Here is a 24,173-nt window from a genome sequence, read left to right as displayed (position 1 = left end):
CTACCTCAAGCAGGTAGAGATACTGAAATGGACTCTTCTCAAGTTCAGACTGGGAGTGAGAACTCTACTTACCATAAAAGGCAGTTAATGACATATTTATAAATTATATCTGTCAAAGAGAAACCCCTCTGAGATTGTTAGAGCTGGAGGGTGAGTGGGAGAAATACTGTGAAATGTTGCATGTTAGATAATCTAGGGCCATCAAAATCATGGATGCATAGCAGCAACAGCCACCTGCACAAGAGCCCATGTAAAGAAGACCTGGGGTGTGAGAGAGGCTAGTCTAGAAGAAGCTGAGGGCTAGGGGGATGGTTCTGTTGTTAAGAGTGCTGACTGCTCTAGCAAAAGTTCAATTCTCAGCATCAACATGGCAGCTCATAATCCTCTGTAATCCCAGCTCCAGGAGATCTAAAACTCTTCTCTGGCCTCTTTGGGCACTGCACACATGTGGTACATAGACATACATCTAGACAATCAATCATACACATAATATTAAAATAAATATTTCTTTGAAAAGAAGTCAGTGGGGGTGAGAAAGGGGTAAGTGAGGGAAATGGGAGATGATAGGGAGGGTGATGGGGTGAGCATGGTCAACAAGCATTTAAAAGGAAGACTAAAGACATCAAACAAACTTAAAAGGGAAGAAAGGAGGAAGAAGGAAGGGAGAAAGGAAGGAAAGGAGGGAGGGGGAGGAAGAGAGGAAAGGAAGTAGGAGAGGAGGAAGAAGGAAGGAAAGAAGGAAAATGAAAGAATTCTGAACATCCTAGAGATTCAAGGTTAAGATCTTTGTTTGATCATCAACAAAGACAAGTGAAAGCATTAGTTCTATGTCATCATTGGAGGCTGCTCCACAGCTGCCTTTAGATTCCATTTCAATGTGCATTACCTGAGAGAATCTGTGGTAGAGATCTTGACTTCCCAAGGCCAGCACTGGGGTGGTCCCTAAGTATGGTTTTGAGCAGACACAGAGTGAGGACAAACTGAAATTCATGAAGTTCATGTGGTTAGTCGAGTTCTCTGTTTAATATTTAACAAGGGTTATCACAAGTTCATGGTTCTGCAAAAAAAAAAAAAAAAAAAACCAGTAAATCCTTGTCATCATTCACATTGCAACATGTTCTATATGGCAGAAAGCTTCATTTACCTGATATAGTGCTTTGAATAAAAATGGCCCTCATAGGATCATGTATTTGAATGTTTGGTTCTCAGGTATGGTGGTATAAATATGCCTGTTCCATGGGAAGTGGCACTATTAGGAAGTATGGCCTTATTGGAAGAGATGTGGCTTTGTTAGAGGAAGTGTGTCACTGTAGAGGAGGGGCTTTGATGTCTCATATATATGCTCAAGTCTGGCCAGTGTGACACAGCCACACTACAGAAGGCAATTTCCTCCTTTGGATCAAGATGTAGAAATCTTTACTATTCCAGCATCAAATCTGCCTGTACAGTACCATGTTTCCCACTGTGATGATGACAGACTAACCTCTGAAACTGTAAGTCAGCCCCAATTAAACATTTGCCTTTATAAGAGTTGCCTTGGTCATGGTGTCTCTTCACACCAGTAAAACTCAAACTTAGACATCAGTTTGTTCATGCAACTATTTGGGAAAATTAGATGTGACCTATTAAAGTGAGCTTTGAGATTGCTTTTCTTTTACATTTCTTTTTTGAGATTGTATAACCTTGACTATCTGGAAACTTCCTCTGTATACCAGAGTGGCCTTGAACTCACAGAGATCTGAGTGCCTCTGCCTCCCAAGTGCTGAGCTTAGAGGCATGAGCCACCACCACCCAGCTCCGGCTTTGAGATTTCAAAAGCCATCCCATTCCCAGTTGGTTTTCTCCTTGCTCCGTGGCTGTTGTGTCAATAGTAAGCTCCCAGTTAAATTGTTCCTTCTACAAGTTGCGTAGGCCATAGCCTCTCTTTCATAACAGTAGAAAAGTAACCGAGATGTGGTGGCAGGCACATGGAAGACATCTAAAGGGCCACCTGCCACCAGATGCCACTACAATGAACAAATATGTGGCAGAAATATGGGAGAAAAGGAGAAATAAAGCCATTTGTGCACTGTGAAGAGAGGAGGAACTGGAGACATGATGGTGATGAGGAACAGCCTGATGTGAATAGCCTGCAATGCCACCTGAGACCGTGGTGATGTCTCTGCCCATGCTGCCACAGAGGACCATGTCTGCATCCATGAGCCTGCAGCAGCTGGGGTCTATGTGACTGTCCATGGTCCATTTTACCACCAAAGACAACACAGACACCCTTGGTCTGGGCTGCTACCTGGGGCCATGTTGATGTCTGAGAGCTGTGCAGAACTGGCCCTGGCCATCACCAGCTATGGCATTCAGGAGAGCTGTTTCCCCACCTTCATTGGCTGTATGGTGGCACAGGGTGCAGGAGAGATACTTCTCCCCAGCTCCTTGCTGCCTGTGGCAGGCAGCCAAGCTGGCCCCACATCTCACCTGAGCAGTGTGGAGAAACTGGCCCTACACCTTGCTAGCTGCAGTACTTTGGAAAGCAGGCACACACCTTGCCTGGGTAGCACAGTAGTGCTGGTCCTGGCAGTATGAGCACTGTAGGGCCCACCCAAGGGTGTGAAAGCAGAAGAACTGGCCCTACACCACATGCAGCAATACTGGAAAGATGGTCCTGGTGGTGTGGGCCTGGGACATCTGGTCTGCCTCTTGCTGGCTGTTGCAGTCAGGAGAGCTGGACATACCTATCACCTGGGCAAAGTGGAAGAGCTGGTGCTGAGGATGCAGGAGCAGGAGAGTTGGCAGGACAACTAACTCAGCTACCACCTGAGCCTACATCTGAGCTTTGAGTTTACTCCTTCCAATATCTACCTAATCTATGACCTGCTGGGGCATGTGAAGGGACGAGTCCTGCAGATCCAAGGCTGCATGATTTTCATGACAAAGACAACAACAGGATATCCATGAGGAGTCCCAGTGAGCATTCAGTATTGACAGTGTGGCAGAAGTCAGAGGTCTTGAACCAGACCATTGACTCATGGCAATGAACATTTGCAAGGAAAGTTTAATTAAAAGGGTGTACTTTGGGCTATACCATGACACACTACAACTTCCACAGTGAGATTTATTTTCTCCTGGGGGGAGGTTGCAAAGCAGAGGGTGGATATGGAGTGGTGGGAAATAAATGGGATTGGGATGCATGATGTGAAATTCACAAAGAATCAGTAAAAGGAGGGAGTGGTGTAACCAAGACACCTGCCCCCAGTGACCTCAAAGTCCATATCCTTGGTGGTTTTGAACTTAGTTCATAGCATCCTAGTACTTGGGAATTAAGAACACGTAGTTCCTGGTGAAAAAACAGGGAACAAAGAGTAGAATGTCTTTCCAAGGTGAAGTGAGTGGCAGGTGTGGAGTGCTTCACAGGCTCAGTACTCCCTGTGAAGTGGTGACTTCCTATCAACAGCACTGTTAGGCTATCCCTTCCCTTCATTCTAAATTGTGTGTGTGATCTGACTTCCTGTTTCAAATTTTGGCCTGTGCCACTACTCAAACCCAAAGCTGTGTCTTCACACTCTGGCATAGAGATAGCCACGCAACACACCCAGGTATCAATTTCTGCCTTATTCATTATGATATTAAGTAGCCAAGGTTGTTTTTTAATAAATTTGTTATTTTTTTACTCAGGGTTATATAAATTTTATGTATTATGTGTGTATATATATATGCACACTTATTTGTGTGTGTATGTATGTATGTATGTATGTATGTATCAGGAGGTATAATCCTGTTGGTGGAGGAGGTGTGTCACTAGGGATGGGCTTTGAGATTTCAAATGCCCAAGCCATTCTGTTAGCTCTTTCTGCCTGGTGCTTGTGGATCAAGAGATGTGAGCTGTCAGCTGTTCATGCCACTATATCTTTGCTCCACCATTGTCTTAATTAGGGTTTCATTGCTGTGAAGAGACATATGACTTAGGAAACTCTTAAAAATGAAAATATTTAATTTGAGCTAGCTTATAATTTCAGACATTTAGTCCATTATTGTCAAGCAGGAAGCATGGCAGCATGCAGGCAGACAGTGCTAGAGAAGAAGCTATGAGTTCTACATCTTGATCCAAAAGCAACCAGAAGGGAACTGACTCACACTGAGCAGAGTTTAAGCACTAGGAGATATCAAAGCCCAACTATGGAGGAACACTTTCTTCAACAAGGCCACAACTCATAATAGTAGCACTTCTTATGGGCCAAATTTATTCAAACCACCACAGCCATCATGAACTCTAATCCTCTGAAACTATGAGTTTCAATTTAACACTTTCTTTAATAAGTTGCTTCGGTCATGACATTTTGTCACAGCAATGAAATAGTAACTAAGTTATCCCAATATCCCACTACACTCTCCCCCTTTTCTCTGTTCCCATGAACTCACTGCAGCTGTGGTTGCCTACACAAGGCTTGCCAAAGACTGTGCCCATTGTCTTTCATCATCCATGGGTGAAGGGTTCATAGTCCCTACACTCACTCCGCTAAGGGACTACGAGTAGTTAATGGTTTCTGAGGCAAGTATATTTTCTTCAGTGATGTAGCCACTGATATGTTGTTCATATCTAATAAATGATTCCCAATCCATCTTCATGAAAGCATTCACAGTTAAATACAGTGGATTACAAAGAAGGAAAGAAGAGAAAGAGAGAGAGAAGAAAGAAAGCTGCACTTCTGAAAGACCAGGGTTCAATTCCTAGCACCCACATGATGGTTGACAAACTTTAACTCCAGTTCTAGAGGATATGCCACCCTCTTCTGTCCTCCACAGGCACCAGGCAAACACAAGATAAACATCATATATATATATATATATATATATATATATATATATATATATATATATACACACACACACACACACACACACACACACACACACACACACACAGGCAAACCACACATACACAGAGAGAAAAAACACTTCATAGTAAGTTAAAGACACAAAACACAAAGTCCCAGGTGGTGTCTGATTCTAATTATTTGAAGAACACAAGTGAACACACAGAGACAGTCACACAGTGTGGATCAGTGAATTGGAGATGGGAATGAGGAAGAAATGCTGGGTGTGCACAAGATTTTGGGTAACTGTGGTAGGAATGGGGCAGAGGCCATGGCTACCCTAAAGCAGGTGTACAAAATGTGATAGCTCCATATACTTGAAAATGGTTAATTTTCTGTTGTGCTAATATTAATTCCATATTTTTTAATCTCAGAAATATGTGGTAATACCTGTAACACAGCCCTCTGGGGCATGGTAAGGTCAGAAACACACCCAGAGGCTCTGTCCAGCCTGAAGCTTCCTGATGACTGGTCCAAGATGGAGCCTTAAAACGGAGCACAAGCTTCAGAGCCTGCTGTGTATTCTGATGGTTTATTAGCAGGAATGAATATGAAAATGCTAATGCCCAGGGAGATGTCTAGGTGTCCAAAGTGATCGCCACACAAGCACAAGGACAGAAGTTCAAATCTTCCAAAATGCCAGGTGGCCACAGTGACACATCTGTAATTCCAGCTAGAACAGTGAAGACAGGGGATCCTCACAGCAAGCTGCCTAGTAAGGCGAACTATATTTGTGAATTCTGGGTCTTACTAAGAGTCCTGGCCTCAATGAATAAGGTAGAAGGGTTGGTGGAGATGATATTATCCTCAGGCCACCACACACCCATGTGCACTCCCACACACATATGCATGCACTCAAAATAGAAGAAACATTAATTAACTAATTAACTAAATTAAGACACAGCACCTCACAATCAAGAATTTTTATACATTCAGTAATAATTGCAATGGTTTAAATGTGTGACCCACTTGTGTGATTAAAAATTAATCTTAAATGTATTGTGTCTAGCTGATGGAACCTTACAGAGGTGTAAAGCTACTGCTCTAAGTCTCTGCTCATGAATTGATTGATACCATGTTTGCAGTCACGGCTGCTACAGGACTGTATTCTTGAGGAGATGATGTGCTGGCCCTTCCCTTCTCTCTTGTTCTCTGTTGTCTTTCTACCTTCAGTGATGGAGTGATAACAACACACCCAGACCACATGTCTACCTCTAGACTTTGGACTTCCCAAACTACATAACTAGAAAATCATTATTCCACAGCAGCAGCAGAGAACTAAATAAGATATAATCATGATATTTAACCCTGGTCATTCTCAGCCTGTGGTTTTTTTGAAATTTGTCAACATCCTTTGATTTCTCCTCTATCTCATGCTTTCACATGCTTTCTGCTTTCCTGGAACCTCCTAATGGCCTAGTCAGAATATGTCAGAACTCTCTAGAACAATGGTTCTTAACCTGTGGGTCACAACCTCTTTAGGAGTCAAATGGCCCTTTCACTGGAGTCACCTATGACTTTCAGAAAACACAGATATTTACATTACAATTCCTAACAGTATCAAAATTACAGTTATGAAGTGGCAACAAAAATAACAGTATGGTTGGGGTCGCCACACCATGAGGAACTATATTAAATGGTTGTAGCATTAGGAAGGCTGACAATCACTGCTCTAGCATATTTGCCTTTTGACTTGGATGATGGGTTCAGGAACTCACAATTTGATAATGACTACTAAGATGTTTGTGTTGTTGTTTTGTGCTTATAAATCCATTTGTAAAATGTGTGTGTACGTGTATTTTTAATGTTTTTCTTGTTGCAAGTGGTAACCAGTTCTCTTAACTCCCTGCCTGCTCTCCTCCCAGTTTCCAGCCCAGCCCCTTCAAATGTCTCCCCCAACTGTGCCTCCTTCAGTTCCCCAACAGTCTGCTTAAACAGTCCCTTCCCAGTAGTTTCCCCAATACTAGCAGCTCCAAGCTATAACAACTGTTCTAGTCTATCTGCTCAGCTCAGCTCCACTGGGCCCATCTGTCTCGCTCTGCTAGCCCCCACCCACAGCCTCAGCTGGCTTTATTATATCCTATTCCATTCCTAGAAATCCAAGAGGCAACCAACACTGAAGATCATAGAGTCAAGCAGTTTAAATGGCTAAAAATTCTTAAAGGGCCAGTTGACTAGCAACAGGGATCCTTTAAAGGGCCTGCACGCAAAATAAATCACACTTCAGCCATTTTGTAAAAACTTGTGGCCTTGCTGGGAGTACTTTAGGAGGTGTACAAATATTTACTCTGTGTGATGCTGACTCAACCAGGAGGGTACTCAGGAGCCTGTTTAAAGACAGGTACACATTACCTACAGAATTCGAATTCATCATAATTCTGCCTGTTTCCTGCCTTCCTGGTTCAGTCTTAGACACCTCTTTCACTTCTTTCTGTCTCCTTGTCTGTAAAGTGATCATGAAAACTCCACCATAACATATCCAACAGACTGGATGAAGGGTTGCTAAAAGAGACACAGTAAAATACATTTTAAAAAGAGATCTATTGTAGATGAGACATTTCTATCAACCTTCTTACCTAAGATTCAGGGAACTTTGCAGGAAAGATAGGGTAAAGAATGTAAGAACTGGAGGGCGGGGAGGGGTGCCAGGAGATGTCGTAAAGAGTACAGAGAAAAACAACTAAGTTGTGTGCCAAGAAAGCAATGCAGAGCAGAAAGTAATGTTCAGATGTGGGTTTCACATCTTCCAGAGCACACAGGAGCCTTATTGGGAGAGGGACATGAGTAGGTAAAAACCAGTAAATATAGTTTAATTGTGTGAACTTAGTGTGTTTTAGAATTTAAACAGCCATAGACACAACTGTGAATTAGAAGAAAGTAGGGCCAGTGTATTGATTTGAGCTCCTGAAAGAATAAATACACACAGAACATAAGCTCAAAGGTCAGAATAGGGAAATGCATGACCGTTTGGCACTTTGACAAATGCCAGGTGGAGAGGCCACACCACAACTCCAAGTTCAGGCAGTGTACAAGTGGCCCTTGTACTGGCTGTATCTTTGTCACCTCCTCCTCTCCCAGCAAATAAATAGACTGGCCTCATTAGACGTCAGCTAGGCACAGTAGAGGAGCCTTGAAAGACTCTCAAGTGGAGGGAAACTTGGAGGCCTGAATTGCTGAGGGAAAGCTAAGATGGACCTCATCCCCAACCTTTCTATAGAAACCTGGGTACTGCTGGCTACCAGCCTGGTGCTCTTCTACATGTAAGTAGCCATCCAGGCTCCTCCCCTAACTGGAAATGCAGCCCCCCCTTTCTTTTCCTGTTGAAACATTCAAAGAGATAATGGAGGGGAACTTGAAAACAACATCTGGTAGTTCCTACAAATGTCATTGGCCATCCTATGAGTTCCCACCCAGAACTCTATCCTTATGGGTTTTAACAAGACTTGCCCCTATAATGATGCAGGTGGCTCTCAGTCTACAACTAGACTAACCAACAATTGTGGGGCATTGTAAACAATTGGCTAGTGTGCTGGTTGGTTTCTAGCTACTAGTTTGACAGACACAACCTAAAATTACCTAGAAAGAGAGTTTTGATTGAGAAATTGTCTAGGTCACGTTGAACTATAGGCAAACTTGTAAAGGACTGTCTTGATTGTTAATGGATGCAGGAAGACCCAGCTCATTTGGGGCAGCAGCTATGCAACTATATAGTACACACACACACACACACACACACACACACCTAGATGAAAACAAACAAGTAGAGACCTCTGTTCTCTCTGTGCTCTTCACTATGACTGGCTACGTGAGTTTCTGCCTTGACTTCCCAGATACAATGAACTGTAACATGGAGTTATCAGGAGAATAAACCCTTCCCCCTCTAAGTTGTTTGTTGTGGAACATTGTAGCACAGCAACATTAGCAACCATAGCCTTTCCAAGCTTTGAGAATCCTTAGGACAGCCTAGATCCTTAGAATTTTTCCCTTTTTCCTCTTTTTTTTTTGTTTTGCCAGATAAGTGATGGATGTATGACTGGTTCTCTGTGGATTTAAATGTTTTTTGCTCCCATTTGTCATAACTTCTAATCCAATTTACACAAACTCCCACACTGTATCTGTTTTTTTTTTTTCTACTGCTGTGATAAACACCATAACCAAAACCAACTTGAGAAGGAAATGGTTTTATTTCACCTTACAGCTTACAATCCATCATGAAGGGAGGCCAGGGTGGGAACTCAGGGCAAGAACCAAAGCATAAGGCTTGAAGGAATGCTGGTTCCTGTCTTGCTACTGATGGCTCACTTGGCCAGCTTTCTTATACCACCCAGCAGCACCTGCCTAGATGTGAAACTGCCTTTAATAGACTGGACCCTCCTACATCAATCATCAATCAAGAAGATATCCCACAGACTTGCCCACAGGCCAATCTGAAAGAGGCATTCCCTCAATTATGGTTGCCTCTTCCCAGATGACTCTAGCTTGTGTCGAGTTGATTTTAGAAACCTAATAAACACAATACCCCAGCAATTGTACAAAGGTCAACATCCATAATTCTCTTTTCTTTGACAATTTTCCAGAACACTACTATTTTCTAAAATCATGCTTCCACCTTGCAATAGTGAAAACACTTAACACTAAATGGTTTTGTTGTTTTCTTTGATTTGTTTGGGGTTTTTTTAGCAAACAGCAGTGTGGCAGTTTGAATATGCTTGGCCCAGGCACTATTAGGAAGTGGGACTTTGTTGGATGAAGTGTGTCATTGTTAGTTTGGGCTTTAAGACCCCATCCTAGCTCTCTGGATGCCAGTCTTCTCCTAGCAGCCGTCAGATAAATATGTAGAATTCTCTGCTCCTCCTGCACCATGCCTGCCTGGATGCTGCCATGTTCCTGCCTTGATGTTAATAGACTGAACCTCTGAACCTGTAAGCCAACCCTACTGTTTACCTAATAACAGTTGCCTTGATCATGGTGTCACAGAATGGCTCACAGCAGTGAAACCCTAAGACAAACAATGAACACAATCTTGTGGAAGGAATTCCAGTTACTAGTCAGGCCTTCCTGAAGTACTCCTTGTACTTCAAAAAATGCAAATTCTTGGCTATATTTGATAATGCTTTGTGAGTTTCACTTGATTTGTAGCAGTCATAAACTCAATAGTCATTATATGAACATAAGAACTTCATGACTTGTTCTAGGTCTTTCTAAAAAGGCAACTTTCAGAACAGTTAGATCCTCTAACAACCTTATAGCTTAGAGAAAAGCAAACACATAAGTCTATGACAAATCTGGAAAAACAATACCAGACAGCCTCCATGACCCTGTGGTATTAAGTACATTCAGTTACGCAAATAAAAATCTCCCTTTCTATCTAATGAGAGTCACTGGTTCAGGAAATTTTTAAATGAACTAGAGCAAATGGAGCACACTGGGAAGCATTGAGCCTGAATCTATGAAACTCTAAAATCCAAATTTGGGGCTTTTCATCAGTGATGTTCTAGTGGACTGGAAACACAGAAGCTTCCACTATCTATATCCCATCATTTTGATTGGTAGGCTTACTCAGTGGACATTGGAGAGGAGAGTGATTGGGATTGCAGCTGTTTGGGTTTTTACTTTTATTTGTCATTTAGATGTTATTTCTTGGGTTTGATTCTTGCAGTTCCTGAGTCATGACTAACACATGTCCATATGTATAAACTTGGATTTCTGTTTCTTTACAGATATGGGACCTATTCTCATGGCCTGTTTAAGAAACTAGGAATTCCTGGACCAAAACCTCTGCCTTTATTTGGCACCATTTTCAACTATGTTGATGTGAGTAATATTTAATCTCTTTCATTTATATTTATATTGATTGATTTTTTTGGAGACTGGCTTTCTCTGTATATCCTTGGCTGTCCTGGAACTCACTCTGGAGACAAAGCCACCCTCTAACTCAGAAATCCACCTGCTTCTGCCTCCCAGGTGCTGGGATTAAAGGCACATGCTATCACCTCCTGGCTGCTCTTTCATTTTTTTATAGTTGCAATTTCTTTTAAAATTAGATTTATCTGTTTTTATTTAGGACTATGAGTATTGGTCTGCACTTATGTCTGTTCATCACATGTGAGCCTGGTGCCTGCAGAGGGCAGAAGATGATGTCAGACCTCCTAGAATAGAGTTACATATGGCTATAGATTGCCATGTTGGACTTGGGAACTGGACTTGATTCCTTCTGCTAGTGCAGACAGTGTTCTTAATTGCAGAACTGTCTCTACAGCCTCAAAGTTCTGAGTGGGACATTTTTGTGTGCATGTGACAGCATCTTACCATATAGCCAGCTTGGCTTAGAACTACATATGTAGGTCAGACTGGCTTCAAACCCTTAAAAGATCCACCTGTCTCTGCATCCTGAGTGCTGGGATTAAAAGCATGTACTACCCAGGGCCCTGGCACATCCCTTTAATTCCAGCACTCCAGAGGCAGAGATAGGCAGATCTCAGTGAGTTAGAAGTCTACAGAATGAGTCCAGAACAGTCAACGCTACACAGAGAAACAAAACAACAAAAACAAACAAAATAATCAGGAGGAGGTTGTGTGATGTCAGACTGTCAGAAACAGTCTGTCTAACCAGAAGAATGCTCAGACTTCCACGTAAGATTTGCTGACATCTATTTTGAGCTTTTATTAGAAAGCCTTGGGTACAATTAGATCCTGGTGTTCGGGGCAGAAGTCTGGAGTTTTGTTTTAGAGAAGCCTCCAGGAAAGCACAATTGTCCTTAACCAACATTCATGGGAAATTATGCTTGGTCACAGTAACACAACACCAGCATGGATGTACTAGACTAGAATGTTCTTCCACACTGAGCTCAGGAGCAGCATTTTTTTTTTCCTGCTGGCCAGATCTGCAGCATTGGTGTATCAGGTTGCCTGTGTGTTGACCTTCCGGAAATTCCCACTTGCCAGGAACATCTCAGGAACTCCTCTGTCCCCTGCAGTTACATCAATGGTCCTAACCCACCTTTCAGTACCTAGAACATCTTTGGGTGTTAGACAGAATAACATAACGGTGTTCTCTGTTGATTCTTTTGTTCTGTGTTGGCACCCTGTAGGCCAGACTGAGACAGGATAGTGCTTGTCTTTCACACTCAGACATCGCAGCAAATTTTGCTTTCTTAAGCAAAGGTGGACTTACTTAACGGAATCACCATAGGAAGGATGACTTGGCAACAATTATCAAACATTTAGTACCATGTGAAACGAGTGGCTGATTATTTTTGTAGCTGGTATAGTAGAACCAATTCAAGCTTAGCCCAAACTGGCTTACAAATAAATAAGACTCAGAAAAAAACAAATGCTGCCCCTGAGCTCGGTGTGGAAGAAGAACATTCTAGTGTAGTACATCCATTCTGGTGTTGTGTTATTTTATTTGGCTTTCACAATTACTGGGGGTCACCTTTAATCTACTCTTCTAACTGCAGGCCTGGATACCTCCCCAGTGGTGTACCCCAGATACTTGTTGTTTCTCCTTGCCATGTGCTCATCCTCCATCATCCTCATCATCCTCATCATCCTCATGGTGGCTTCCTCTCTCCCTTTTTCTTTCTTCTTGTCCCCATGGTCTCTCCTCCTCCAACCAGGTCGCTCCAAACCCACCAGTCTGACCCTGGCCCAAGGCTAAAGCCTGGCCAGAAAGTGATAAGATCAGCTCTTGGGGGCATGCATGTTGGAGTGATTGTTTTGTGTACTGGGTAAAGACGATCTTTGTAATATTCTAATGCTGATTTCTGTACCATCCGAGATCTGATTACAGGCTGGATTTCGGTATTGTTATTTACATGGATACATCATATCTTATAAACAGTCCCTCAAACACGTTCTGATTGATTTAATAAAGAGCTGAATGGCCAATATCTGAGGCAGCAGAGGAAAGGCAGGACTTTTGGGGAGAGACTTACAAAACTGAGGAGAGATAGTGAACAACGTGGCAGAACTTAGATTAGTACACATTGATAGAAGTTCTGTAACTTTTCTTTTGTTTGATTTTTTATATCTGCTACTTTGTTTGTGGGTTCTATTTAAGTTTTTCTCCTAACTGTCATCTAACAATATCTTCTCTGGCTCAGCTCAGCTTCTCCTGGATCAACTATTTCTTATCTTCACTCTGCTCAATCTTATTTCTTCTCTTTCCCAGCCCTACTTAATCTTTCTTTTTGCACTGTCATTTCTAATACTATTCTTGGACCCCATTCTTCTGCCAGCTGGACCCTACTCTCATCCTGCTCCTGATCTTGCTACTGGAGCAGCTTTGCCTCTGATGTAGGGAAACAGCAGCATCTGAGCAATCTTATAACCTATGTTAAATTGCATATCTTTTTTACATAAGCCATTATTTTAATTTCTCCTTTAAAATCTTCATGTTATAATTCCTGGATGCACAATGAATCCTTGGGAAATCAAAATCCAAGAACATTCCTAATGTCCCTGATAGCAAAGAACCATAAACTCCAGTAGTTATTTTACAGCATTGAATTTCTGGAGATAGAGTAAGATGCTCATCTATGACCAAGTCTACAGCAGCATTTCCTGGAGTAGCATGCATTAGATCTGCAATGCTTAGTTCAGGTTTTTCTGCCTGCTTATTTCCTGGCTGACAAGAGGCAAACAGCTTTTACTTTTTGCTGCAGGGTCTTGAGCTAGCCCTCCTCCCCATCCACCATTTTGTTTCATGATGGCAAGAAATTGCCTTGGCTTTCTCTCTTGGACACTCATTTCATACAGTGGTAACCTTTGACACAGTGCCTGCACACCCCTGGAAGCCTAGGCCTTTTTTCAAACTTATATTTAGAAAAAACATTGCCTTTAAAAATAGTTTGTTCAAATTTTTGTTTCAAATCTCCATATTTCCCACAATTAAAGCAGCAGGTGTTTTGCTATCAGAGACCTCTAGCTATTAGCATGGTGTATGTTTAAACCAATATTGTGTTTCTTTATTCATTCATCTATGGGTGCTGCCTGTGCCTTCAGTGGTCTTTTAACAGGACTTTTTGACATTCTGTATTCATATTTTCAAATGCTAGGGTCTTTATCAACACCTATTTTGCTTCAGGGTCAGATATAGTTTTATTTATTGCTGAGACCAATCTTTGTAAAAAAAATTTTCAATGAAGGCTGTCCCTGAGCTTTTTATATTTTTTGTAAACAATGTGAACTCTTTTCCTGGCTCTTCAAATTTGTACAGAGCTCTTAGAGCTGCTAAGTGACATTGTTCTATTATTGTGTATTCAAATTGAACCCATCTTGTATATCAGCATGCCAGCCTTCACCTATCAACTGGTCCCTTGCTATATTCATTCCCCTCACTCTATTGCACTGTTCCAAATTCCTGATCTTTATCCAGCATGACAATTACTGAAATTGAAGGCTAGCCTCTAGTAAAGCTGTTACCAATTCCCTCTGGTCTTGGGAAATAATTCTACTTCAAATAGCTCAATTGTTTAGAGTTTGTTTCAATAAGGAGATCGCATCCTATAAGGCATCATCACCTCTTTAAAATGTTGTAGGGCTGTCATTTCTACAGGCACCCTCCTATTTCATCATAAACGTGTGGGTCACCCCCATTAGCAAGCATATGCTATATAATGACTAGGAATGCTGTTGGTAATTTGATGACCTAAGACTGCCTATCCTCAAAAGGTACTGTGGTTTAACACTGTCTCCTGAAAAAGGCTGTCTCATTGGAACATCCTCCTGTTTTTCATTTCTTTGACTTGACTGGCTTTTGGCACAGTTCCTTCCCCCTTTCTTCCAGAAGAAAACTCCCTCTCTCTGGTTCAGTCACTGGAAATAAACCTATTTTTTCTCCTCTTTTTTGAATTTGACACTTTTTTCTTCCATTTTTTGATTCTCAAGCTTCTATAATTCCACCCACATTTTTCTCAGTTGCTCAGCTGTTCTTTTATAAACAAAAAATAGCCCTAAACTAGGAAAAGAAGAAAAATGCTACTTAAAACCAGATAAGGCTGCTCTAAACAACATCCTCAGCAAATACCTTGCAGGCTTTTTCAAACAAAGTATTTATTCCTCCCTTTCCTGCTTTTCACTCTATCTTTACTTGAAATCAAGCCTCCTATTCAGCCTAGCCACACTTGTGGCCACATGTCTTCTAATTTTTGTTTTGTTTTGTTTTGTTTTGTTTTATTTTTCTTACAAACAACTCCATAGTTTTTCTTACAAATAGTACTAATTTAGGTTTTAATCTTTATTTAATCTTTATATTCTCTACTTTGTTTGTGGGTTCTATATGAGTTTTTCTCCTCTCTCCTAATAATATCTTCTCTGTCTCAGCTCAGCTTCTCCTGCCTCAACTGTCACCAACTCTTTTTCTCTCTCTGCTCTCTGACCCCATTTTTCTGTTGCCTGGAATCATCTCTCTCCTACCCCTGAATCCCATTCCCAGCTCTCAGCCTCTGCTGGCTGTTTATCTTATCACCTGTTCCCAGAATTCCAAGAGGCATGGGTCCTTTAAAGGACCAGGCACACAAAACAAATCATACTACAAAGCTCCCCTAAGACCTAGAACACACTTCCTATAGTCAAACGTATTTTCTTACAGGGTCTCAGGTAGTCCAGGTTTGGCCTAGAACTCTCTAGGTAGAAAAAGATGACTTGATTTTTTTGATCCTCCAGCCTCCACATCCTAAATGCTGGGATTATGGGTGGAAGCCACTATCCCTGATTTATGTCATGCAGGAGATGCAACCCAGGTGGTTCTTGGCAGTTACTGTGCTCTTGAGCTACATCACAGCTGCAATGTAACAATAGGAAATCCCCATTTCTCATCTTTAATATTTAAAACTCAGGGCTAGTATTTTCTTAGCTCTGTCCTGCTGTAGAGCACCAACCAAAGAGTTGTTTGATTTGTGGTTTGGACTTGGAGCATCCCAAGGGTCCAGGTGGTCTACTCTGCTCATCTTCCATTTTTTTCATTTTCCCACTGTGATAGTCATACTGACTGTATTCTCTCACATTCGCATGTTCCCTATTGTTTCTGTTTCACTTCTTTCTAGGGTTGGATTTTTTATTTGTTTGTTTTAGTTGTAGGCACCAGATCTCACTATGCAGCCTGTGCCAACCATGAAATTTGTGATCTTCCTAACTCCACCTCCAGAGTGCTAACATTTACAGACATGTGTCACTAAGCCTGGCTTCACTGTCTCACCTTATATTTAAATATGTGTGTGTGTGTGTGTGTGTGTGTGTGTGTGTGTGTGTGTGTGTGTTTTGTCTGCATTCATGTCTGTGTACCATGTACAGTCATTGCCTGAAGAGCCCAGAAGAGGGCAGCAGATCCCTAGAACTGGAGTTACAATGTGGAGTCCATGTGGGGCAAAACCCCTGTCAAACTTTCATATTTATAAGATAGGAGTTAAGGCAGGAAATAAAAGCTTATCTTTTTGCACCAGGAAGCCCACATATGCTCCTTCCCATTGGATTCTTCACCTGTCCAAAGAGGAGATAGTTTAGAGTTTTCTAGGATCTCTGAAACAATGTGCATAAGCAAATCACCTGAAGTGCACAGTTTCTTGGCACCCATTGATAAGGACAGTTCCTTCAATAGGTACAACACGGAGGAAGTGCAAGAAGAGCTTAAACTTTTTATTACAGATAATTCCACTAGTCTTCCCCCACCCCCATACCTTTAGATACCTCTAATAAAAACTTGCCTCTGCTCCACCTAACAGCTGACTCAGACAGATACAGACACCCACAGCCAAACAGTGGATGGAGTTTGGGGACTCTTATGTAAGAGTCACAGAAAAGATTCCGTATCCAGAACGGGATAGGAACTCCACAAGAAGACAAACAAAGACAACTAACCTGGACCCTTGGGGTTCTCAGAGTCTGAACCACCAACCAAAGAACATACATGGGCTGAACCTAGGCCTCAATGCTCATATGTAGCAGATGTGCAGCTTGGTCTTTATGTGGATCATAAACAACTGGAAAGGGAGGGCTATCCCAAAAGTTGTTGCCTGTATGTGGGATATGTTCTTCTAGCTGGGCTGCCTTGTCTGGCCTCAGTGGGAAAGGAAGCACCTAGCCTAGTAGAGAGGTGAAGTGCCAGAGTGGGAAGATACCCAGGAAGACCGATACCCACTCAGAGAGGGAAGGTGAGGGGGAGGGGAGAAAGAATGTGGGAGGGGGCAGTGAGTGGGATGTAAAGTAATTTAAACTTTTTTAAAAATAAAATAAAAAAGAACTTGCCTCTGCTTGCCAGTGAGACAGGAAGCCCAGCTTTGTGAACCTTTAGTCATTTGTGCCTAGTTAGGAAGCAGTCAGTATGTAACAGTGTAGGGAAAAGCTGAAGCCTGCGTGCTAGCATGAGTTCTCTGTTGTGTTGTGGGTCCTTGAATCTGTCACAGCTCAGAGTGGCAGAAACTGCAGCTCAGCATGGCAGAAGCATGTTTCGTTTCATTCTGTGTGACACCAGGCAGGCATGGGGCCATGAGAGCAGGGCGCACCCCAAGTGGGGAGTGAACTCGGCCTGATTCTGCCAGGGCACAGAACTCTCGAGTGGGCCCGGAAGGCTGGAGTCTCCATTCAGGGCCTGAAGACGCCAAGGAGGGGGTGGCAAAACAGAACTAAGATGAAAGAATGTGAGACGCACAGCCGGCATTAAGAAAGTCGAGGGGAAGGGAGAGAGCTCTGGTGCAGCACCCCTGAACGCAGAGAAGCCCTCCACGGTACCATGACAGCAGGCCCCAATAACACACGAGAAAGTCCGGGGTTCCAAGAGCTTTACTGACATGGTGGATTATAGTTGAATCTAGATATGCACCTCCCACTTAAGCCAGGGGAATCTGACTTAAATAGGGAAGAAGAAGAAGGAAAGAGGGACTGGGAAAAGAATACTTAATTATCTATGCCCTCTGGCCTTTAGGTAACTCATTAATATGGAAAACTCTTGAGGCTGAAGCCTGTAGTCATGCCCTCTACCTGTGTAGGGTGACAAACCTCTCTGGGAGGGACTGCAATGTCCTTCGTGACTGAACAGCTCAGGTTAATGGAGTTCCACGCCACGTGTTAAGAGCCTAGATTCTGGGAGCATGGCAGAATAGATTCTCGTCCCTTGCAGACTCTCCTGGCTACTTCCAGCCAGCACTTCTACCAAAAATCAAGACCCCTTTCACGTCCCCACATAACAGAACAATAACAAGTTTTACTTTATTTGTCTTGCCAGGGCATGTGGAAATTTGACGATGATTGCTATAAAAAGTATGGAAAAATATGGGGGTAAGTCTTCTGGAATCTTCCATTCAGTGTACTTATTAGAATAATGCACTCCCCTGCATAAGGACAGTGTGAGCAGATCATTCTTGGGGTGAAGCTTTTTGATGTGGTACATGACATAGGCATCAAGTTGAAGAGTGTGAATTCAGATGACACTGTTACCTGTTATGGCACTCCCTGGGATTTGGTAGCCCAAAAACCTAAGGCTTACCACCTTCTAATACATTAAGGCTATGTTCAGAACCTCCAAGTACATGTTCAGAAACATGTGGCAGTCCTTACAATTCTGTGCATGCAGTCACAGGTGATGTCAGTTCAAATGTGGGACTGTACTGCTATATCCAGAAAACAGGTTCTGTAGTCATCTGCTGCCTCTGGCTCTTACAATCCTTCCAGCCCATCTTCCAGGATGATCCCTGAGCCTTGGAAGGGGGAGGGGTGCTGAATAGTTTTATGACAACTTGACACAAGCTGAAGTCATGTGAGAGGAGGAGGCCTCAATTGAGAAAATGCCTCCATAAGATTGGGTTGCATCCAAGCCTGCAGGGTATTTTCTTAGTGATTGATGAGGATGGCCCAGCCCATTGTGGGTGGTACCATCCCAGGACTGGTAGCCCTGAGTTTTATTTTAAAAAGTAGGCTGAGCAAGCCAGTAATAGCACTCCTCCATGGCCTCTGAATCAGTCCCTACCTTGAGGTTCCTGTCTTGTTTGAGTTCCTGTCCTGACTTCTTTCAGTAATAAACACAGATATGGATGTGGAAAAAATATACCCTTTCCTCTCTCAATTTGCTTTTTGGTCCTGGTGTTTCATTACAGCAATCGTAACCCTGACTAAGACAGGGTATGATAATGATGTCCCATGCACAATGAACACTCTACAATCTCTTACTCTTACTGCATGTTGAGCAGTTGTAGATCTCTGTGATAATCACCATGTTATGCTAAAAGAGCACTTCTCAACCTGAATGTCATGACCATGGTCTTAAGGACTCCCAACCATAAATTTATTTTTAGTGCTACTTTGTAACTGTTAAGTTGCAAAGGGTGTTAAAATTCAGAAGACCATTAGAAATGTGTGTTCTCCGGTGGTTGAAACCCACAAGTTAAGAACTGCTGTGCTAAAAAGAAGTTTCTCTGATGAGGGTTGAGACCTGTGCTAATCTTTTTGCTATGGCTATCTAGCAGTACATTCTCCTTCAGTGTTGGCAGCCTCCCTAGCTACACAAGATCAAGCCAGGCAAAATCTCAGCATGGAGTGGGGAGATGGTCCAAAAGTCCCACACCTACCTAGCTGAGAAGTTGGCAAATCATAGCTTGATAGGAAAACAAGTTTTATTCAGGGATGGGTCCCCAAACAGCTATCCCATGCTCCAATATTTGGCTGGCCCTACGCACATGAACATACTGGCAGCACTAAGTAGGGTTAAAAATAAGAGAGAGAACACATGAAGTTGGAGGAAAATGATGATGGTGGGGGGGTGGGAGGGGAGGAAATGAGAGCTGCCTCCATTAGTCACTAATGGTTCCTCAGCTAAGGATGGGACTTCCTGCCAACCTCCCCTTTCCATGCTGGGATTTTTGCCTTTCTTGAGCTTATGGAGGTCTTGTGCATGCTGTGACAACCAGGGTGGCCCCATCTGTACAATTGCCCCATTGTACTCAGACCAGTTTCCTGGGCATCCTCTACCTCAGGCTCTTAGAATCTTTCTCCCTGATTCTGCAATGATCCCTGAGTGTTGGGAGGAGAATCTGCTACTATCAGTCTGCTAAATAGACATCGTGTTGAATGGACTCCAAATGACTGGTTATTATACCCACAGTAGCTCACTTCTTGGTTTTCATCAGCAAAGCTCCTTTCTTCAGTAGACCATGATTAACATGGAGATCGACAACTGGTCAATGTGCAGACACTAAGAGACTGAAGATTGCTCAGCCTTGAATGGGACATCTGTGTACAATTTTGCTTTTTGTCCACTAATTAAATCCAAGATTAGAACTTTTACATATGGGTATTTACTGTCCATCTGATTCTGCTGACACTGAAGAAGAAACACGGGGAAATAGACAGCCATGGTTTACTCCCACAAGGTTAAGTCTTCAGTGGTTTTGTTGAATGGCTGAGCCAAGGATACAATCCTTTCCTGTCAGTACAGCTGGTGCTTTGGAGACTTGGAGGAGGTGTCCCTATTTTATTGTGAGATATAAGAAAGCAGGAGGTAGCTCTGCCTCTTCATCTCCTCTCATCCACCCTCAGACCGCAGGCCTGGATACAGGATTTGCTGAGGTGACACAGCTCATAGAGACCATATGACCAATGTCAGGCTTGTACTGTGTTGCCCTCTAGTTTCTCTGAAGTCACTGTTTCTGCAACATTATTATAAACACTAAATAGTTTATCTCTGAGTTTCCTCTAATACATACTTTTTTTACTTTGAAATCATTTGTTCATTTTCTCTAAATCTTTTTATATCTCTGTATCAAACCCAGTGCCACACACTTGATAGACAAGGGCTCTACCACTGAGTTAAACCTCCAACCCAGATACTAAAATATTTAAACACCCAAGAATGGTGTTGGCAATAATCAGGATGTCTTTGAAAGGCTGTTTTGCCCTAACTGCCTCTTCCCAGCTTCAACCACCTAAGACTTCATTTCATGAGACTCTACCCAGTTCTGTGGTCAGAACTTGAACTAGAAGTTCGTGTTATTATGTTTTATACAGCTGAGGGTATATGCTGTGCATCAAGGCTCAAGACTGAAATCTTGTGTGTGACTCCTGCTGTAGAACCTGGCTTCTGAGATTCAGTCCATTCTGTTTTCCCACCTTAGGTTTTATGATGGTCCACAGCCTATGTTGGCTATTATGGATCCAGAGCTCATCAAATTGGTGCTGGTGAAAGAATGTTACTCAGTCTTCACAAACCGCCGGGTAGGCAACCCTTTTTTTTTTTTTTTTTTTTTTTTTTTTTTAAATATAAACCTTTACTATTGTCTTAGTCAATAGTCTATTGCTGTGAAGAGACACCATGACCACTACAACTCTTATAAAAGAAAACATTTAATCAGGGCTGGCTTATACTTTCAAAGGTTTAGTCCATTGTCATCATGGTGGAAAGCACAGTGACATGCAGGCAAACACGGCACTGTAGAGGTTGCTGAGGGTTCTACATCAAGATTAGCAGGCAGCAGGAAGAGAGAAACACTGGACCTGGCTTGGGATTCACCCCCAGTGACACACTTTCTCTAACAAAGCCACACTTCCTAATCCCTCTCAAGTAGCACCACTCCCTTATGACCATGCATTCAAATATATGAGACTGTGTGGGCCATTTCTATTCAAACCATTACAACAATCCATTAAATTTAAATTTTGTAGAGTAATTATATAATAACAGTAAATATCCACCATTCTCAGGAAAGTTCTTGGTGCTCTTCATGGAGATTATATAATATATATAAATTATATCACTATATATACATATAGTGATATCTTGTATAAATATGATATAATATAAATATAATACAGTTCTGTTCTTTCTACTTTTATTTCTCTTGCTCTGAAAAAAACCCTCTCAGGGCTGAAGAGCTGTCTCAGCTGTTAAGAACACTGACTCTCTATCAGAGGTCCTTGGTTCAATTCTTAAAAACCACATGGTGGCCCACAACCATTTGTAATGGGATCCAATGCCTTCTTCTGGTGTGCTTGAAGACAGCTATAGTGTATTCATATACATAAAATAAATAAATAATTCTAAAAAGAAAGAAAGAACACTTTGACAAAAAGCAACTTAGCAGAAGAAAGGGTTCAGTGACTGACACTTCTAAGTCATACTCTATTAGTAAATGAAGTCAAGACAGAAACTCAAACAGGAGCTTGAAGCAAAAAAATCATGAAGAAAAGCTACCTACTGGCTTGCTCAGACTCATCTTCCTTATAAAGCACAAGACCTAGGGATAGTACTGCCCAAAGTAAACTGGGTCTTCCTACATTAATTAGTAATCAAGACAATCCACAGACATGCCTGCAGACCAGTCTGATATAGACAATTCCTTATTCAAGGCTCTTAGATGACTGACTCCAGGCTGTGTCAAGTTGACAAGGTTAAGTAGGACACAACTGATACACAAAAGAGATTGGCATTGATACTGTCCACCGTTTCTTTAAATTTCTCTGGTCTGTGTATGTATATGTGAAGCTCCCTGCAGATTGTCACATTTTCTAAATCTAAATGTGAGATCCATGCAGTCAAAACACAAGACTGTTCCTTCTTTACCATAGAGCTTTTCTCTTCTAAGTATGCTCTAGTGGCCATGCATAGCCTGTTTTTTCTTCCTCACAGGGCCTGATCCATTTTTCTTTTTATAGATGTGCTTTTGGGATCACATCTGATTAAATTCTGCTTGGTACTCTTCTTTTAATAAAGTTTCATGTGTACCTGCCTCAACCTTTAACTTCTCAAGTGCTGGGGTTCCCATCATGTGCCATCCCACCTGATTTATGCAGTGCCAAGGATTAAGCCAAAGCTTCATGTATGCCAGGCAAGCACTTTGCCAACTGAGCTACATCCTCAGCCATGCCTAGCACTCTTAACTTTTTAAACAATATATGCTCATAGTTCTATTCTGTACATTAGCATCTATAATGTATTTGTACTTTGAAACTCAGGTAAAGACTCATGTTCCAGCATCTGTGTCTGGTTCTTGTATATCATTTAGGGAAAACTGTTCCCTCCATAGAATTCTTGTAGCATTATCCAAACCTATTCAGAGGCTAAAGAGATAGCTTAGTGGTTAAGAGCACTTGATTTTCTTCCTGAGGATCCGGGTTCAACTCCCAGGACCCACATGTCAAATTACAATAGTCTGCAACTCCAGCTCCAGAGATCCAATGCCCTCTTCTGACCTCTAAGAGCACTATAAACATGTGGTGAATAGACATATATATATAGGAAAATACACATGCAAAGTAAATAAATCTAAAATGATTTTTGCCTACTAACCTATTTGTATGAAACCTTTTCTCATTCTATATTTTCTTCCTTTGATCACAATATCTTTCTGTCCTCTGGGATCACATCTTATTGATAACTGATTCTGTACATCAGGTGGATTTGTTCTATGTACTTTTTCTAGAGTTAATTGAAATATTCTTGACCCTTTATCTTTCTAGCAAAAGTCAGAACAAGATTGTCTATATTGATAATGACCTTAGTTTGATGAAAATTTGAAACTGACCCATGAGTTAATATGCACATTTTCTGTGTTGGGTCATCTAACTGATGACTATTGTGTGTTCTACACTTATAGATTTCTATTGATTACTACATGGAAATTTTATAGGTTTCAGCTGAAAACCCTGTACATGTTTTATTAAGTTCGTATCTTAAGCATAAATGACTTAACATATAACATTTCTGGACATGTTTGAATACTGTGTAACATTCTTGAAATGTTTCTAATATAATTGATGTTAAATACAAACAGTTGATTTTGAATTGCTGTTGTATCATAGAACAATTGCCAAACTCACTTAATATTTCTATAAATTCTTGGTGTGTTATTTGATATGTCCTGCACAGACAAATATGTGACCTGAAAATAAGAATATTTTTGCTTATTGATTTCCAATCTGTATGCTTTCTATTTTGGTTTTTTTTTTTTTTTTTGGTTTTTCGAGACAGGGTTTCTCTGTGTAGCTCTGGCTGTCCTGGAACTCACTCTGTAGACCAGGCTGGTCTCGAACTCAGAAATCCGCCTGCCTCTGCCTCCCAAGTGCTGGGAGTAAAGGCGTGCGCCACCACTGCCCGGCTCTATTTTGTTTTCATGCCTTATTGCACTAGCTGGAAGTTCTAGGATGAGACTGAATGACAGTAGTGAGAGCAGACATTTTTAAATTGCTACAAATCAGTGAGTGAAACATTCAGCCTTTCATTACTAAGTGTGAAGTTGACTGAAGGATTTTATATATATATATACATATAAATACATATATGTAAATAGATAGACAGACAGATGTAGACATTCCATTGATCCA

The 24,173-nt window shown here is 41.7% G+C and overlaps 1 protein-coding gene across 2 annotated transcripts in view; it reads left to right on the top strand.

Annotated features, from left to right (window-relative positions):
* Window positions 1-7,962: 7,962 nt before the first annotated feature.
* Window positions 7,963-24,173, top strand: part of LOC143438119 (cytochrome P450 3A25) — a 34,885-nt gene continuing 18,674 nt past the window's right edge. The window contains exons 1-4 of one of the 2 annotated variants that reach the window (XM_076923701.1): window positions 7,963-8,125; window positions 10,586-10,679; window positions 18,088-18,140; window positions 20,969-21,068. In XM_076923701.1, coding sequence (XP_076779816.1) covers window positions 8,055-8,125; window positions 10,586-10,679; window positions 18,088-18,140; window positions 20,969-21,068 — 318 coding nt within the window. In that variant the 5' untranslated portion in view covers window positions 7,963-8,054. The remainder of the gene's footprint in view (window positions 8,126-10,585; window positions 10,680-18,087; window positions 18,141-20,968; window positions 21,069-24,173) is intronic. The other variant, XM_076923702.1, reaches the window with a different exon arrangement.

The sequence above is a fragment of the Arvicanthis niloticus genome, chromosome 24 (genome assembly GCF_011762505.2).
Source record: "Arvicanthis niloticus isolate mArvNil1 chromosome 24, mArvNil1.pat.X, whole genome shotgun sequence".
NCBI lineage: Eukaryota > Metazoa > Chordata > Mammalia > Rodentia > Muridae > Arvicanthis > Arvicanthis niloticus.
The sequence above is the reverse complement of the archived record's forward strand: the minus strand, read 5'-3'. Positions and strand labels throughout refer to the sequence as shown.